Raw genomic sequence first — 16915 nt, forward strand, 5'->3', positions numbered from 1 at the left:
GTTGAGGGCCTGACCCAGACGGGCTCAGGAGTACAGGGAGCTTGGGGGCATGGCTGTGATGGGCACAGGGGCGAGGCCAGGGGTGGGGAGTGCCAGGCCACGGGGGTGTCCTCCCTGTGAGCCTGGCGCGGTGCCCTCCCGCTGCGGCTCTGTCAGCATCTTCTCCGGGGCCAGCACCTGCTCCCGCCCTCACCCGTCTCTGCACCCCTTGTCCCGGTTGCACGCTGGGGAGCCGATGTCAGCCGCGGGGTGACCTCTGCTCGCCCGCCCAGCCCTGTGAGCCTGTCTCCTCGCGGTGCTCCCCGGACGCGGGGCTGAGCTAGTCCCACTGTGTCTGCTTCCTGCACTCAGTGGAGCAAGCTCCCGAGGCTGTCTGCATTGGGACAGCTGTTTTTAAGATGATCCTATGGTGAACATCTTTAATCCATTTGGAACTTCATCTGGGCCAAGGTTTGAGGTCGGGACTGGGTGTTCTCTGCGGACCATCTGTCCACGTTATTATGGCCATGTAGTGAATAGCTTTTTCTGTCAGGGGCCTCCCTGGTGGCTCAGCCAGTAAAGAAATCCGCCTACAATGCAGGAGACCTGAGTTCGATCCCTCGGTCGGGAAGATCCCCTGAAGAAGGGAAAGGCTACCCACACCAGTGTTCTGGCCTGGAGAATTCCATGGACTGTAGGGTCTGTGGGCTCGCAAGGAGTAGGACATGACTGAGTGACTTTCACTCTCACCTTCCCGGCCAGCCTGCAGGCTCCCTAGTGTGCTACCCACCGGGTCTGTCTCTGCCTCCATCCCTGGGTCCCCGGGTCTGGTTCCGGCTGGTGCTGCCCTCCCCGTCCTGCGGATGTGCTGCTGGGCTTCAGTCATTGACCACCTCACCCATTCTGCTGTGGGAGTCGGGGGAGGACACCCATCATGGTTCTGCCTTCCTGGGGACACGTGGCCTCTCGCACATCTGCTCATCCACCTTCATGTTCATCCCGCGAGTGCAGGGAGCTTGGCCGTGACCCATCTCAGTCTCGTCTCCTCAGGCGCTGGGACAAACCTGTAGAGGAGGTTGTCCAGTTGCTCAGTCGTGTCCAACTCTCTGTGACCCAATGGGCTGCAGCACGCCAGGCTTCCCTGTCCCTCACTCTCTCCCAGAGCTTGCTCAACCTCAAATCCATCAAGTCAGTGATGCCATCCAACCATCTCATCCTCTGGCGTCCACTTCTCGTCCTGCCTTCAGTCTTTCCCAGCACCAGGGTCTTTTCTAATGAGTCAGTTCTTTGCATCAGGTGGCCAAAGTATTGGAGCTTCAGCATCAGTCCTTCAATGAATATTCAGGGTTGATTTCCTTTAAGATTGACTGGTTTGATCTCCTTGATGTCCAAGGGACTCTCCAGAGTCTTCTCCAGGACCGCAGTTCGAAGAAGGTCAAAGGATGCGGGCTGTTTTAAGGCTGGGGATAAACCCCCGGTGGTGCCTTTGGGAGTCACATGCTCAGGCCTCTCGCCCCCTCCCTGTCGGCAGCTCTTCCGCTGACACTTTGAAATGAACTGACTCTGGCCTTTGCCGTTTCGCTGCAACGTGCCCTCTTCTGAGTCCGGCTTCCTTGTTCTGTGCCAGGGCTCCAAGCGGATCCTGCGGTCCCACGAGATCGTGCTGCCCCCTAGCGGACAAGTGGAGACCGACCTGGCGCTGACCTTCTCTCTGCAGGTGGGCCGCGCCCTCGCCCTGTGCCGGCACAGACTGCCCCTCTCCCACGAGGCGGGCTCTCCAGGGTTAGAAACGTGCTTGGGGTGTTAGGTCGAGTCTTTCCTCACATTCCCAAGATGAAGAGAGGGTGGTGAGGCCAAAATTCAGGTGCTCAGGTTCGGTCATCTCATCCGTGTTTAGAAGAGATGCGGGTTGGGGAGGGGCAGAAAGCAACTCGACATCTCAGACAAAAGGAGGCGGAGAGGGGGTGGGGCCGTGGACAGCCCGCTCTGTAAGTTCAAACCCCTCGGGTGTTCCGGGCTGCGCTGCTGGTGGGCTTTAGACCGGGACCCCCCAACCCTGTGTGAAACAGGGGTCTCCCAGGGGGGCGGGTGCTGGGCAGGCCAGCATTCCCCAGGCTCCTCCTCCCCCCACTTCTCTTTGCATAATTAAGACCCGAGTTGTTTCCATTCAGCCGGTGCAGTTCTGGCTGAGCACACCTGCTGCATTAGCATCAGTGGCTCCAAATCCCAGAAACCCCTGTCGCTGTGAGCCGTAAGATGGGGCTGTGCTGCAGCCAGTCTGCGAGAGCCCTGCCAGCCCGGCTACTGCCCGAGCCCCATGGCGCCTTCTGGGTTTTGTGTTGACTTTTCTTCGTGGGGGTGGTGGTGAGGAGAGTCAGGTTCTATTCTTATTTTATTTATTTATTTGGCCATGTCAAGTGGCTTCTGGGATCTCAGCTCCCCAACCAGGGACTGACACAGGCCCTCGGCAGTGAGAGCCAGAGTCCCGACCGCCAGGGAATGCCGCAGGAATCAGGCCTGTCGAGTGTAACTTCCAAAGCGTGCGGTCCGCTGTCTTCGGGCCTGTGGCTCCCCGGGCATGGACGCGGCTGTGTCCCCTCCACCTCTGCCCCGGCGGAGCGCAGCCCGTGGCCCCCCGGCTTTTACAGTAGGCTGTTAGTTGGGACCCTTGAGGAAATGTGCACGTCTGCCCTGTGCACACGCGCGCACCAGTGTGCACAAGCGCCCCGGTCCTGGGAGCGGGCGTGGCCGCCTGGGCCCGGAGTGCTGGGTGGGCACGGCGCCCTGGACCGCCAGGCAGGTGCCCCGCTGAGCAGTTACCCCAGATGCATGGGCCCCTCCTGAGAGCCTGACCATGTGGCACATGTCTGCCACCAGTGGCCGTTCTTGTGACCACGGCCTGCGATGACCAGCGGGCCGGGAGCCCCCGGGCTCAGGTGCATGATCCGTGGGTGTCGAGGGGCGTGGCCGTCTGTGTCACCGTAGCCCCCCTCCCCCGCAGTACCCCCACTTCCTGAAAAGAGAAGGCAACAAGCTTCAGATCATGCTGCAGCGAAGAAAGAGGTACAAGAACCGAACCATCCTGGGCTACAAGACGCTGGCGGCTGGCTCCATCAACATGGCTGAGGTGAGGGCGGTGGCCAGATGGCCTCCTGTGCCTCCTGGTGGGCAGGGCAGGTGGGGGCGCGTCCCTGCAGGCACCCCGCCCTCACTGCCCCCCTGAGCCTCCTGCCCAGCGGGAAGGAGGCTGCCCGGGTGGGTGGTGGGCCAGGGGCGTTGCCAGCCCCCTTTGTTAACATGGCTTCTTTGGTGACGGTGATAGGAGGCGCTGCTTTTCTCAAAAGCCTCATTTTCTTCCTTGACGAAAGAGCTGGCCGCCCCAGCTGAGTCCCCCAAATTAAAAAATAATCTGGTCCCTAAAACTCCAGCATTAGGCTGGATTTGATCAAATGACCGCAAAAACAGCTTCTAAAACGTGGAGGCATTCATTCGCTGGCTTGTCCTGACAAGGCCTGTCCAGTGAACTGCTTGGGCACCTGGGGTCCTGGTGGGGGGCATAGGCCGGTGCCAGGCGGGGGTGGGGGTCTCTGCTGCCCAGAGAGAGGTCTGCTTGATTCTCTCATGATCAGAGCAGCCCCAGGGCTTCCCCGTCCTGTTGGGCCAAACCCAGGGGGTATCTGCTCTGTGGCACCAGAGCTCCGGCTCACACGGGCCTGTCCTCCTTGGCCCCCCGGGGCCTGGTCCCTGGCATTGAGTCCTGAGGCTCGGGCCCCATCTGGGCTGGCCCTGGGGCTTCACACGCTGCCTGCTGCCACGCCGCTTCTCCTCGACAGCCTTCGGCGCTGGGGGGCCTTCAGCGCTCGGGGACTGGGCCTGGCACTGACTGCCCCACTTGATGTGACAGCTCCCTCGTGGCCCGGCCACTGGCTCCGTGCCCTCTTGTCCTCCTGCCCTGTGCGCCCCCTGCCCCCATGCTTGCCTGGCTGACCACGGCCCCTCTGGTCGCTGCCGAGAGGAAGGCCTGGCGGAGCCCCGCGTGTGCCCCCGGCGTGGGCCAGCAGGGTCTCCAGAGCCGCGCCCCCGCAGGTGCTGCAACAGCCGGCGGAGGGCGGGCAGGTGCTGAGCCTCTGCAGCAACATCAAGGAGGCCGCGGTCAAGGTGGCTGAGATCTGGATCTTCTCGCTGTCCAGCCAGCCCATCGACCACGAGGACAGCGCCATGCAGGCCGGCCCCAAGGCCAAGTCCACCGGTGAGTGCCACCTTGGGCCGCCTCTCTGCCATGGACGCCACCTCCCGGCTATGAGCCTGCAGGCGTGGGGAGCTGGGGAGGTGATGCGAGGGTCTGCAGGCGGCCCTTGGGCGGTGGGCGTCCCAGCCCCGCCCCCACACTGGGACCTAGCCACTGAGCGAGTCTCGGGAAGCTGTGGTGCCTTCTCGGGTCTGGCACCATACTGGGCCGTCTTCTATCACAGCTGGGGTCACTGTCTCCCCTGAGGCGGGGGTGGACAGGCAGGGACCGGTCCAGCAGAAGATCCAGGACCCTGTGGTGGTCAGGAAGGGCCAGACCATGGCGGGGGGGCACGTGGGGGTGAACCCTGTGAGGGGCAGGAAGACCACTGAGGGGCACGTGGGGGCTGTCCACCTGCCGTGCCGGCTGTGGGGGCCGTGTCCTCGCGGCTCCCTGCGCTCTGGGGGTCGGAATCTCAGGGTGCCCTCCCTTCTGTGTGCTCATTCCGCAGAGAACTACTCGGAGGAGGAGTATGAGAGCTTCTCCTCTGAGCAGGAGGCCAGTGACGACGCCGTGCAGGGGCAGGTAGGGGGCCGCGGGGGTAACGGGGTGGGGGCAGGGGCAGGTAGGGGGCCGCGGGGGTAATGGGGGAGTCCCAGGGGGCAGGTAGGGGGCTGAGAGGGTAACGGGGGGGACAGGGGCGGATGGGGCCGAGTGGTAATGGGGGGGCAGGTAGGGGGCTGAGGAGGTACCGGGGGCAGTAGGGGGCCGGGGTCACTGGAGCCACGTGGGGCCCCTGAGGGGATGCCAGGACCCCCAGAGCCGCCAGCACGGTGTCCTGAGGCTTGGGCGCTGCCAGCAGGCGCTCTGACACCCAAAGTCCACGTGGGGGGTCCCTGGGCCCCGTGTAGGGCTCAGGAGCGGCCTGTCTTTGCAGGATTTGGATGAGGATGACTTTGATGTGGGGAAGCCCAAGAAGCAGCGGCGATCGATAGTAAGAACGCCGTCCATGACCAGGGTCGGTGGAGACTGGTTTTACTAACCTGGGGAAGTGGGGGGCGGGGGCCTGGGGTGGGGGCCAAGGGGGCGGGCAGGGTGTGGGGCGGCCGGTCCGATCGCATGCTGCCCCGGAAGCCCGGCTCTGTGGCTTCTCCTGAGGTCCAGCCTCTTCCCCGCAAACAGCGTGAAGGTGGGCGCGGCTCCACGCCATGGCCTCGCCTTGGGAGGAGGGCATCAGCGTGCCAACCCCAGGCTGCGGGCCACAGGCCCAGAGGCAGTGGGCGAGGCCAGTCCCTGAGCAGAGGCCAGTCCCCTAGCAAGCCTGCTGCTTGGCCCGGACACGCCCAGTGTGAGGCCGGCCCCTGTCTCGGCTCTAGGCAGGCGGTCGGGGGCTCGGAAGGGCTGGAGGCCCTTCCTCCAGCAGGGAGGTTCTGGCGGAGCGGAGGCCCGTCCCAGAGTGTCCACCCCTGGTGCCCGCGCTCTCAGGCCAGGCTGTGGCCCCAGGCCAGGCCAGCATGGAGGGCGGCCCAGGAAGCCCCAGTGCTGACCCCTGCCCCAGAGCCTGCCACCTGGCCAGGCTGGGCGGCCACGGGCTGGTTCCCGAACACTGAGTGAACCAGCTGTCTGGACCACAGTGCGTCCGGAACTGCTGGGACAGCATCTGTGTGAGCCTCGGGCCCAGGGCCCGACACCCAGCTTTTGTCGATGGAGCTGGGGCTCCTCCTATAGGGTCGGTGCCCAGAGCTGAGCCCTGTGGCCACGGCTGTACTGGGAGTAGATGGGCCCTCGCACCCTGGCCACCACCGCGGTCCACAGAGGCAGGGTGGGGCCTCACGCGTGGAGGCTTCTGAAGGAGCCGTAGATCCCTCTCCATCCCCGTGTTTGGTCCAGACCACCAGCCTGTCGGTGGGCCCGTTTCCAGGTCTGAGCACAAGTGTGGTTTCATGCTTTGAAAACGCCTGCCGCTGCTGAACTGCGGGCGGCTGGAGGTCACGGGTCTCTGCTGTCTGAGCCGCCCCTGCCCGCCGTCGCTGGGGAGCAGCCCCGCGTGCTCTGACCGCGTCCCGCTTCTCTTGCAGCAGCAAAACTTCAAGCAGAAAGTGGTGGCCCTGCTGCGGAGGTTTAAAGTCTCCGACGAGGTGAGGGGGCGGCCCCCGGCAGCCGGGGCCCTGGTGGGAAGAGGGCCCAGAGGCCAGCTCTGGGCGGGTCTCCAGACGGTGATGTCTTCATCCGGGAGTGTGGACGGTGGGGCCACCCCCAGGGCCGCTCGGGGGTGGGCAGAGGCCCGGGCAGTGCCCATGGTGCTTCCTGAACGATCGCTGGACAGACCTGGAGGAAAGCGGGGTGTTGTATTTGGGGGGGATGACCACGGGCTTTATTTTTTAGGGTAGTTTTAGGTTCACAGAAAAACAGTACAGTTTCCATGTGCCCCGTCACCCCACACGGCCTCCCTGGCTATCAACCGTGTGCTTTAAAATTTCTTCTTTTCGCTTTTTTCTAATCTCCAAATGATGAGTTTGTAGAACTTTGATAACCAGAAGAAAAATGCCTGGTTTTTCTTTAAATGTGATCAGAGGACAGTTCGTCCCCAGGCTCTGGACCCACCCAGGGCATGTGGCATGTAAGTGTCTGAGCCCCAAGGCCTTGTCACCACGTGGGTCCCAGCAGTGAGAGGTTGCTGCTGAGCCGTGAACGATGCTGGGATTCTTGGCCTCCTGAGGACAGGAATTCAATGCGGGGCCAGTGACGAGGCTTGATCGTTCACAGCTTTTGTGTGATAAAGATTTATTAAAGTATAAAAGAGAGACAGCTTCTGACATAGACATCAGAAGAGGGTAGAAAGAGGGCCCCCCTGCTAATCTTTAGGAATAAGTTACATGCCAATCAGGAGGCTGTTAATTAGAGAAAGGAAATGTCTCAATACTCAGAGACTGGCACCAGGTCTCTCACCCACAACATGCATTTTCAGATAACATTGACACAAAGTGAGTTATCCCGGGCCGTAAAATGATTGACGTGAATCTTGAAGAAAGGCAGGTTTCCAAGCAGATACATGGTCTGGATAACACAGCTTAAGAGAACACCTGCGTGGGTAGAACATACTGGCTTGTCAAGTCTGTTCTGAATCTTTGGTGGAACCGACTTGAAGACAGAACCTAGAGTAAATACATCGTTCATTAACACAGCTTAAGAAAAACGTTTCCATAAGAAAAACGCATTGGTTAGCTCAAGGCATGAGAAAAGTTCAGGTGGAACCAGGTGTCGTCATGGCGACACAGAATTTTAAAAGAAGCTTTTAAATTTGTACAGAGAAGGGAAAAAAGTCTGACGCTTGTAATCTGCTGCCTCCTGCCGCTTAAGCGAGAGCAAAAACGTCTGACCCTCGCAGCCTGTTTGCCCGTGTGGAGGCCCCTGGCCTTCCTGCCTGTCGCCCTCCCGACGGCATACGTGATGCCCGGAAGCGGCAGCCGTGTGTCTGCACGCAGGGTGGCGCCGTCCCCTTGCGGTGGCTCCTCACGTGAGCCGAGGTCCTCCCCACACTGGCCTCCAGGTTCACGCGATTCCTGGCAGACCTCCAGCTACCCTTCTGCAGAAACCAACCACCGAGTGCTGGAACTTAGACGTAAATGCAAGGGACCCAGAATCAAGAAGACAGTCGTTGAGGAGGAGCAGACGTGGACGACTCACACTGTCTGTCTTCAGAACTTAGCAAAAGCTACCATCCTCAGCAGATCAGTGAAGTGAGGTTAAGTCGTTCTATTAATGATCAGTTGATTTCCAGGCAGACCGTTCAGTGGGGGAAAATAGCCTTTTCAGCAGGTAGTGCTGGGGCAGTGGGATGCCTGGGTACAGAAGAGGCGCCTCCTCACAGTGCACACAAACATCAACCCCAGGCGACTCAGAGCCCTAAGTGTGTGGGCCCAAACTGTAGACCTCTTAGAAGAAAACAGGAGTATTTGTGAGCTCAGATCAGGCAGTGGCTTTTCAGATATGACACCAAAAGCACGCGCAAACAAAAAACAAGCGAGGTGGATCCATCAAAATGTAGGGTCTGTGCTCCAAACAGTACCAGCAAGAAAAGGAAACAGCAGCTCACACGGTAAAATACTGTGCAAATCACGTATCTGATAAGAGACCTGTAATCCAGAGCATAGAAAGAACACGTACAACTCAGAACAGCACAGTGAAAAAACCGCCCGCTTTAAAAACTGGGCACAGGATCTGAGGAGATACTCCTCCAAAGAAGAGATACAAAGAAGCCAGCAGGCGCACGAGGAGATGCTTGACGTCGCTAGTCATCAGGGAGTGCAGATCACAACCGCAGACCCCTCTCGATTGCCACTGGGCTGGCCGTCCCCAGGGACACGGAAGATACGTGTTGATGGGGATATGTGACCGTTGGAAGCCTCGCATGCTGGAGGGAACATCCATAGTGCCACCACTGCGGAAAAGAGGCTGAACGGGTTAGACACCCTTGCTAGGCACGCAGCAGTGCCCCGTGATTCCCCGTGAGGAGGAGACTCGTCCACACAGGCCGATGGCGTTACAGGAGCTTCCCTGTAGCCACAGAACCTGGGAGCATCGCCCCGTCCCCACCGGCCGACGGCAGACACGCTGTGACCCATTGTGAAGACGCACTGGCAAGGAGGAGCTGGCTGTGGGCGTACACACAGAGGCTCACACTCTGATACACACACCGCTGGGCTAAGGAGGGGACACTGCATGCCAAGTGGTTGCAGCGCGTGCACCCTCCTGGGAAAGGGCCAGTGTGCGGGCCTGGGGGGCTGGCGGGGGCAGGGGTGCCCAGGGAGGGCAGCCTCTCGCATCCGGGTCCTGGGGGGCTGGCGGGGGCAGGGGCGCCCAGGGAGGGCAGCCTCTCGCATCCGGGTCCTGGGGGTGCCGTGGCACAGCTTCTGTTGTGGGAGCGCTGTCGAGTGCTCTGAAGGCCGTGCTGGCGGCGCAGGCTTCCCAGGCTGGGGAGAGAGCCGAGCCAAGCGCCCGGGTGACCAGAGGCCTCCGTGCGATGCCCGCAGGGACCGGCTGGAGGAAGGGTGCCGGGTGGCCGAGCAGTCTCCTCCCGTCTGTCCCGCAGCCTCACACCTCTGGCCTCACGTAGGTCCTGGACTCGGAGCAGGACCCCGCAGAGCATGTCCCTGAGGTCGAGGAAGACCTGGACCTCCTGTACGACACGCTGGACATGGAGAACCCCAGCGACAGCGGCCCCGACATGGAGGATGACGACAGCGTCCTCAGCACCCCCAAGCCGAAGCTCAGGTGGGTCCAGCTGCGCCAGCATCCCGGACGCGGGCACAGCCACCTGCCTTCAGAGCCAGCGGCCGGTAGGGGCGAGCCGCGAGGCGGCCCATCGGGTGGTCCTCGGGGCCGGAAGGGAAGGCGATGTGTGGGGCAGCAGGCCCTCTGGGGTGTGGGCTCTGGGGAGGGGGTGGACAGGAGGCACAGATCCCGAGGGGGCCCTGGGTCTGCGGGGCTTCCAGAGGTGGGGTGTGGCGAAGGGAGAGTCCAGTCTGGAGCCAGCCGGGGTCAGCCCCGCAGGAGGCCGTGTCCGGGAAGGAGGGGCGGGTGGGACGTGGACCTGGGAGGGACCAGTGGTGCCCTGGGGCTGTCCATCCTGTGGGGAGCCGGGGGGGGCACTGGGGGCCCCCCAGGGGCAGGGGTGTGGGACAGCGCTGATGGCAGGGGGCCGGGGGCAGGTGGGGGGCTGCAGCCTGGCCTGGAGCCGGGGGAGCCTAAGTCAGAGGCAGGAAGGTCTGTGGCCTGGCTGATCATTAGATGTTAAACAAGCACAAGTCAGAGCCCGGGGAGCACCCAGGAGGGGGCTGGCATGCTGTCAACTGCCCCTCGTAGCCTCGCAGACCTCTCATGGCAGGATCCCCCCGACGGCAGACCCCTCACAGTGGGACCCCCCTATGGCAGAATCCCCCTCATGGTGGGACCCCTCCACGGCAGCCCCCCCACGGTGTAACCCCCCCACAGCAGGACTCCCCCCACAGTGGGACCCTCCACCGTGTAACCCCCACCACGGCAGCCCCCCCCACCATGGCGGGACCGCGCCCCCACAGCGGGCCCGAGTCCTGACCAGCCAGTGACTGCTGACTTGGTCCCCAGCCTCCTCTTCCTGGAGGAGCTACTGCAGGCTCAGGTTAGGGGTCCCTCTTCCTTTCTGCCCATGCCGCCTCCACTTTCAAGGCCAGCACAGTGGCCCCCCGACCCCTCTCTGCCTTCAGGGGGGCAGGTCTCTGCTTCTGTCAGCCACCGAGGTTACCTCCATGGCCCAGCTGACCCGCGCTGTCCCCACTGGAATCTGCTGCAGGGCGAGCCCCCAGCCAGCCCCCGTCCCAGTCCCGGGACACAGGTGTGGCATCTCGGGCCTCACACACTGGGATCCGGCCTCACGTTTCACGCCCGTGTGGCTTCATCAGCAGACGCTGCAGGGGTCCTGGCCCTCCTTACCTTGACCTTCAGCTCCTGCAGTCTGGCCTGGGGGGCCCAGGCCCCCCCACCCACCAGGCCTCCAAGTGTCAGATGCAGCTGTCGCGGGTGCCCCGGGCGCCCCCCGGGGTTGGGGGGCTTCGGGGCACAGGTGTGCTGGGCGGCTCTCAGGCCCGCAGTGTCCCCGCCTGTGCTGTGGTCCTTGAGGGTGGGGCCTGCTCTGTGCTTAACCCTGCTGGGCCCTGGGGGGTTGTGTGGAGGACAACACACTCTCTGTCCCCATTTCCCAGGCCATACTTCGAAGGCCTGTCCCACTCCAGCTCACAGACGGAGATCGGGAGTGTCCACAGCGCCCGCAGCCAGAGGGAGCCTCCCAGCCCGGTGAGCAGCCCCCGCTGGGGTCCTCGGGCGGGCAGGGGCCACCCTGATCCTCCCGTCTGAGTCACTGGAGGCTCCGACAAGCCCAAGGCTCAGTGCCTCCCGGTTTGCGGTGTGATCTGAGTATCCTGCCCAGTGACTGTTGTGGGGTGGCCCTGAGCCCACAGTCCAGGAAACGCTGGCCAGTCTCCCCAGGCTGCCTCCAAGGCCAGAGTCCCCTGCCCAGAGGTGAGCCAGCCTAGGTACCATTGCCGGACACCTCCTGATTCCCTCCCGACTCATCCACACAGGCCGACGTGCCCGAGAAGACGCGGGTCCTCGGAGGCAAGCAGCCCAGTGACAGCGTGTCCGATTCGGTGGCCCACGTAAGCAGGCGTGGGGCCACCTTCACAGAGCCCACTTACATGTTGCCTTTCGGGGTCTGACCTGTGCCCTGGAGGTCCTCTTCCTCCCGACATCCAGAACCTGCACAGAGATATGATGAGGTTCCCCTGGACTCTCCCCACCCCGAGGGATGGTCAGGGTCCCCCCTGGATTCATCCCACCCCTGGGGGATGGTCAGGGCCCCTGGATTCACCCCACCCCCGAGGGATGGTCAGGGTCCCCCCTGGATTCACCTCACCCCTGGGGGATGGTCAGGACCCCTGGATTCACCCCACCCCCGGGGGATGGTCAGGGCCCCCCTGGACTCACCCCAACCCCGGAGGACGGTCAGGGTACTCCTGGACTCTCCCCACCCCCAGGGGATGGTCAGGGCCCCTGGATTCACCCTAATCCCAAGGGGCAATCAGGGTCCCCTGGACTCACCCCACCCCTGGTGGATGGTCAGGGTCCCCCTGGACTCACCCCACCCCCAGGGGACAGTCAGGGTCCTTCAGGACTCACCACACCCCCAGGGGATGGTCAGGGCCCCTGGAGTCACCCTATCCCCAAGGGGCAGTCAGGGTCCCCTTGGATTCACCCCACCCCCAGGGGATGGTCAGGTCCCCCTGGATTCCCCTTACCCCAGGGGATGGTCAGGGCCCCCCTGCTTTCCTGTCAGGCACAGACCACCACGGCTGCTTCCTGCTGCTCTCGTGCAGGTTCTCAAGGAAGGGGAGGGCAGGGGTGGTGCGGGTCTCCCCACGGCAGGCAGGACTGGGAGCTCTGTGGTTGGAGGTAGAGGTCAGCTGGCTTCGCAGGGCAGCATGTGACCATGTCCACATGCATGGAGTCACCAGCCCAGGAGAGGCCTGAGCACCCTCACCCAAACCAAGGCAGCTTGGGCATGGGAGCACAGCGCCGGGAGGGGGCCCCGGGGGTGTGCGTTCCCGACCACTCCATCCTCTGCCTACAGAGCACGCCCGCTCCCGGGGAGCCGCCAGCACCGCCTGAGGAAAGCCCCGAGGTGGAGACCTCTGCCCTGGACCTGTTCGCCGAGAAGCTGCCGCCCAGCGGGCGGATCACCAAGACGGAATCCCTGGTTATCCCCTCCACCAGGTGACCGGCCGCCCCAGGGAGGCCATGGCCCAGGCAGTGCCCCTGTGGGCCAGTGTGGAGTATGTGTGGGCGCCCCGTGTTGGGGGGCCTGTCTGGCTGCATGATGAGCATCACTCGGGGGGCCCACCTGGGACCCTCACTCACCCCCATCTGGAGCTGGCTGCCGGCTCCAAGGCCAGGGAAGGCCCGCCATCCCCTGTCCCCTGTCCTGGACCCTGTGGTGCCGTCTGGGCTGGGGCAGGCTTGTGCTCGGTGCCCATGATTCCATGGCGCCTGGTGTCAGCGTGGGCGGGGTGTGCCCGCTGGGCGCGGGCCATGCAGACAAGCAGAGCAGCTCTCACACAGTGCGCAGTCCAGTGCAGGGCCTCTGCGTGGCCAGGGGCAGCAGGCCGGGGTCCCGTGGACGCGGGAGCAGCCTCAAACGGCAGAGCCAGGCGCCCTCCTGGCAGAGGACAAGCCCTCTGTGTCCTCCACACACCCTCTCCCCCGCCTCCTCCACGCACCCTCTCCCCCGCCCGGCTCCGCACACTCTCTCCCCCGCCCCCTCCACGGTCAGACTCCCGGCTGTGCCGCAGCTCCCTAAGCACTGACCGGCCCAGTGCTCTGAGCCTTCTGCATGGTCCCTCCGCGAGGTCGGCCCCGGGCCCCCCACTGCTGCAGGGCCTCAGAGCCCACCCCTCAGCTCACTGTGCCCCGAGGGCCCCCTCCACCCTCTCCCAGCTTCCGGCCCCGTATGGCGGACACTGAATGCGCTGCTCCCCGATTTTCATCCTGCGGTCAGCCCGCACTGCCTCCCTGTACACGCCTCCTCCCAGAAACGGGAAGGGAGGCGACATGCACACGGCCTTTGGGACCGAACCTCCCGACCCAGGCCGCGCCTGGCGGGAGCCAGCAGACAGGCATGTCAGCCGCTGGCCTCCGTGAGGCCTTGGCTTTGTTTGTTTCTGGGACAGGAGTCTTCCAGGAGCAGGGCTCTGGTGCTGGCACTACCTGGGGGGGCACAGGGGCCTGTGTCAGGACTGGGAGGGGCACCCTGAGCTCCAGGACGTGGGCACGGTCTGCGCCAGGCGCACCTGGCAGGGGAGGGGCTGGGGTCTCCGTCCTCGTGGCCTGTGGCCCAGCTGCCCGACCACCCCCAGCGCAGCCGTCTCACCGCAGAGAGGTTGGGCCCCCAGGGCAGTGAGTGCCCGCGGCTGCCCCACAGGTCCGAGGGGAAGCAGGCGGGCCGCCGGGGCCGGAGTACGTCCCTGAAGGAACGGCAGCCGGCACGCCCGCAGAACGAGCGGGCCAACAGCCTGGACAACGAGCGCTGCCCCGACACGCGGAGCCAGCTGCAGGTGCCTGCGGGCGGGGGGCTGAGGGGAGGGCCCGGCGGGAGCCCATGCTCCTGCCGCCCGGCCCCGTGGCCTCTGTCCACACGGGGGCTGTATGTCTGCGTGCACCAGGGGTTGGGCTCTCCCGCCTGTCAGCTGGGCAGGCGAGGGGCTGGGCACAGCTTGCCTCAGGGCAGCTGCAGATGAGCCCCGTCTCTCCAGATCCCCAGGAAGACTGTGTACGACCAGTTAAACCACATCCTCATCTCTGACGACCAGCTCCCGGAAAACATCATTCTTGTGAACACCTCGGACTGGCAGGGGCAGGTGGGGAGGGGCCGGGCAGGGCAGGGTGGGGAGGGGGCAGTGTTTCCTCGGTGGGGCCCTGGCCAGCCCTGCCCACCGTGGACGCGAGCGGGGCGCGCGGCTGAGGGTCACCCCCGCCCCCCCAGTTCCTCTCAGAGGTGCTGCAGCGGCACACGCTCCCGGTGGTCTGCACCTGCTCTGCGGCCGACGTCCAGGCGGCCTTCAGCACCATCGTGTCTCGGATTCAGAGATAGTGAGTCCCGGGCGTGAGGGTCTCTGCTCCGCAGCGTCGCGGGATGGGGTGAGGGCCGCTCTCCTGAAGCTCTGCCCCTCGCCCGCCCGCAGCTGCAACTGCAATTCGCAGCCGCCGACGCCCGTGAAGATCGCGGTGGCGGGCGCGCAGCACTACCTCAGCGCCGTGCTGCGGCTCTTCGTGGAGCAGCTGTCGCACAAGACCCCCGACTGGCTGGGCTATATGCGCTTCCTCGTCATCCCGCTGGGTGAGGGGGTCCCCCGCCCTGGGGCCGCGCGGCTGCCCAGGGACGCCGAGGGCGCTGGCGGGGGCTTGCTTATTTATTAACCTTTCAAAGTTCTCAAGACCAAAACTCCCGTTTTTTGGCTTGGCTGAATGTCTGCGCTGGAAGGGGCGGAGTCCTCAGGGAGACCCCCGCCCCGGGGCGAGGCGGGGGGCGGAGAAGCGGGGGCCACGGGCGGGGCCGCGCCTGATGCCCCTCTCGGCCCCCAGGCTCCCACCCCGTGGCCCGGTACCTGGGCTCCGTGGACTACAGGTATAACAACTTCTTCCAGGACCTGGCTTGGAGGGACCTGTTCAACAAGCTGGAGGCGCAGAGCGCCGGTGAGGCCCCGGGCGCACGCGCGCCCACCTCTCCCGTCCCCCGCCCCTCCGGTTCCCGCCTAGGCCGCGGCGCCCCCCCCCCCCCGCCCCCACGACCCCCAGCCCCCCACTCCGCCCCCGCGACCCCGCCCCTTGCGCCTTTCCTCTCCTCCCCTCTTGTCCGCCCCCCCCCGCCCCGCCCCCACCCCCACCAGCCCTCCCGCCCTCGCGCCCACACCCCCCCTGCAACCTGCAGCCGCCCCTGCCCGCTCTGTGCCCCCTTCTCCGCAGGCCCGGTCTGCCCTCCCGCCCACTCCCGCCCCGCGCCCCTCACCCTCGCGCCCCTGCCCTGCTGCCCAGCCCATCACACCTCGTTTTGAAAGTCAGTGGTTTGCTTTGCTCTGAGACACACTTTATGTATCGGGCCTGAGCGCCGGGCAGGTAGCTGGGGTCAGCAGGCATGGTTAGTGGGGGATGGGCCAGGATGTTTCTCTTTGCCTGTGAGCCGCAAAGCTCTTTGGTGACCGGCAGGGGAGGGCTTTTCAGGATTTGGAGAGGCCTCACTGCCTTCCCCAGGATCCCATGAGGGCAGCAGCCAGAGGAGCCTCTCAGCCGTGCCCAGCCTGGCTGCCTGGACCCTGGGTGCTGGGGTGCGCCATGCCCACGGATCCCTTCTGGTCTTCTTCTGCAGTGCAGGACACGCCGGACATCGTGTCAAGAATCACCCAGTACATTTCGGGGGCCAACTGCGCCCACCAGCTGCCCATCGCGGAGGCCATGCTGACCTACAAGCAGAAGAGGTACCTCCTGGGGCCCGGGCAGGCGTGGGGTGGAGACCGCCATACTTCTGCAGTCTTGGCCAGGCGGCCTGCGTCCTCACTGTCCCAGCTCCTCGGGTCACTGACGGGCCAACGGGATGGAAAGAGACCTGGGATGAGGGAAGCCCCCAGTTCTCCTGACCACTGCACCTTTTCCCGACACAAATCAGAGTTAGGATTAGCTGGTTGATCTTTCTTTATCTTTGTACGCGCTGGGATTTTCTGTAACTGGAGTCACAAGAGCAGCAGCCCCGGTGCTGGCCCAGCAGGGACCTGCCTCCTCCAGCAGCCAGTCTCCAGCGGGAGGCCTGGTCCTCACCCTGCCCCGTGCAGGACGATGGCCAGGGGCTGGGCTGATGCCCGTTGGCATGGGGTGGGGCCTTGTGCAGTCTGAGGGGGTCGAGCGGTCCCCTCGCCCGTCTGTGAACAGAGGTGCGGTCAGGGGGTGGCAGGAAGAGGCAGACCGCAGCGGTCTGAGAAGCTCAGCTGCCTTGCCCCCGGCTCTGTGAGGGACCCCCAGTGGGTGCCTCACCGCCCGAGCGCCTAACAGCGTCCTGTCTCTCTCTTTGGCGGCTCTCTGAAAAGGAGAAAGAACTTTCACTTTGACTTTACCCTCAGGTACCGCTGCCCTTGGGTCTGGCCCCCCCCGCCCGCTGGCTGGTCTTTAGGGCTGTTTGGCAGCCTTGGGTCTGGCCCCCTGCTGCCCGCTGGCTGGTCTTTAGGGCTGTTTGGCAGTGTCGGCAGGTGGGGTGGCTCTCAGGTCTCCGTATGGGGGTCGGGAGGCACAGCCTCCATCAGGCAGGCTCCTGGCGCTGCCCGGTCCCTCTCTGGCGCCCACCCAGCCTCAGGGACAAAGTCTGCTGCCTGGCAGCGTGTGAGAGCACGGGTTGGGAAGTGGCCGGCGGAACTCCTCTCTGAGTTGCTGCGTCTCTGAAGCCTGGCATTGCCACCGCTGTTAGCCACAGGGACTGGTTCCACCCCGTGAGCCACCAAGCAAGCACTGGCACCGCTCGGCATGGGCTTTGCTCCCAGTGCCCGCTGCCAGCAGCCAGGGAGAGTGGCTTGGGGCAGCTTCGCAGCTGAGTTTTGGGGTTTACCTGGATGGTGGCCAGACCACTGGGACCTCTGC

At 64.3% G+C, this 16915-nt stretch overlaps 1 protein-coding gene across 7 annotated transcripts in view; it reads left to right on the forward strand.

Moving 5' to 3' along the window:
* The window catches only part of PACS2 (phosphofurin acidic cluster sorting protein 2), a 64546-nt gene that overhangs the window by 37854 nt on the left and 9777 nt on the right, over positions 1-16915 (forward strand). For 2 of the 7 annotated variants that reach the window (XM_061395588.1, XM_061395582.1), the window contains exons 3-19: positions 1607-1696; positions 2981-3106; positions 4066-4228; positions 4719-4792; positions 5145-5225; positions 6286-6345; positions 9324-9481; positions 10948-11038; positions 11326-11400; positions 12372-12514; positions 13719-13851; positions 14050-14154; positions 14280-14386; positions 14479-14633; positions 14879-14989; positions 15660-15768; positions 16372-16404. In XM_061395588.1, coding sequence (XP_061251572.1) covers positions 1607-1696; positions 2981-3106; positions 4066-4228; positions 4719-4792; positions 5145-5225; positions 6286-6345; positions 9324-9481; positions 10948-11038; positions 11326-11400; positions 12372-12514; positions 13719-13851; positions 14050-14154; positions 14280-14386; positions 14479-14633; positions 14879-14989; positions 15660-15768; positions 16372-16404 — 1814 coding nt within the window. The remainder of the gene's footprint in view (positions 1-1606; positions 1697-2980; positions 3107-4065; positions 4229-4718; positions 4793-5144; positions 5226-6285; positions 6346-9323; positions 9482-10947; positions 11039-11325; positions 11401-12371; positions 12515-13718; positions 13852-14049; positions 14155-14279; positions 14387-14478; positions 14634-14878; positions 14990-15659; positions 15769-16371; positions 16405-16915) is intronic. The other 5 variants (XM_061395583.1, XM_061395584.1, XM_061395585.1 and 2 more) reach the window with 5 other exon arrangements.

The sequence above is a fragment of the Bos javanicus genome, chromosome 21 (assembly GCF_032452875.1).
Source record: "Bos javanicus breed banteng chromosome 21, ARS-OSU_banteng_1.0, whole genome shotgun sequence".
Classification (NCBI taxonomy): Eukaryota; Metazoa; Chordata; class Mammalia; order Artiodactyla; family Bovidae; genus Bos; species Bos javanicus.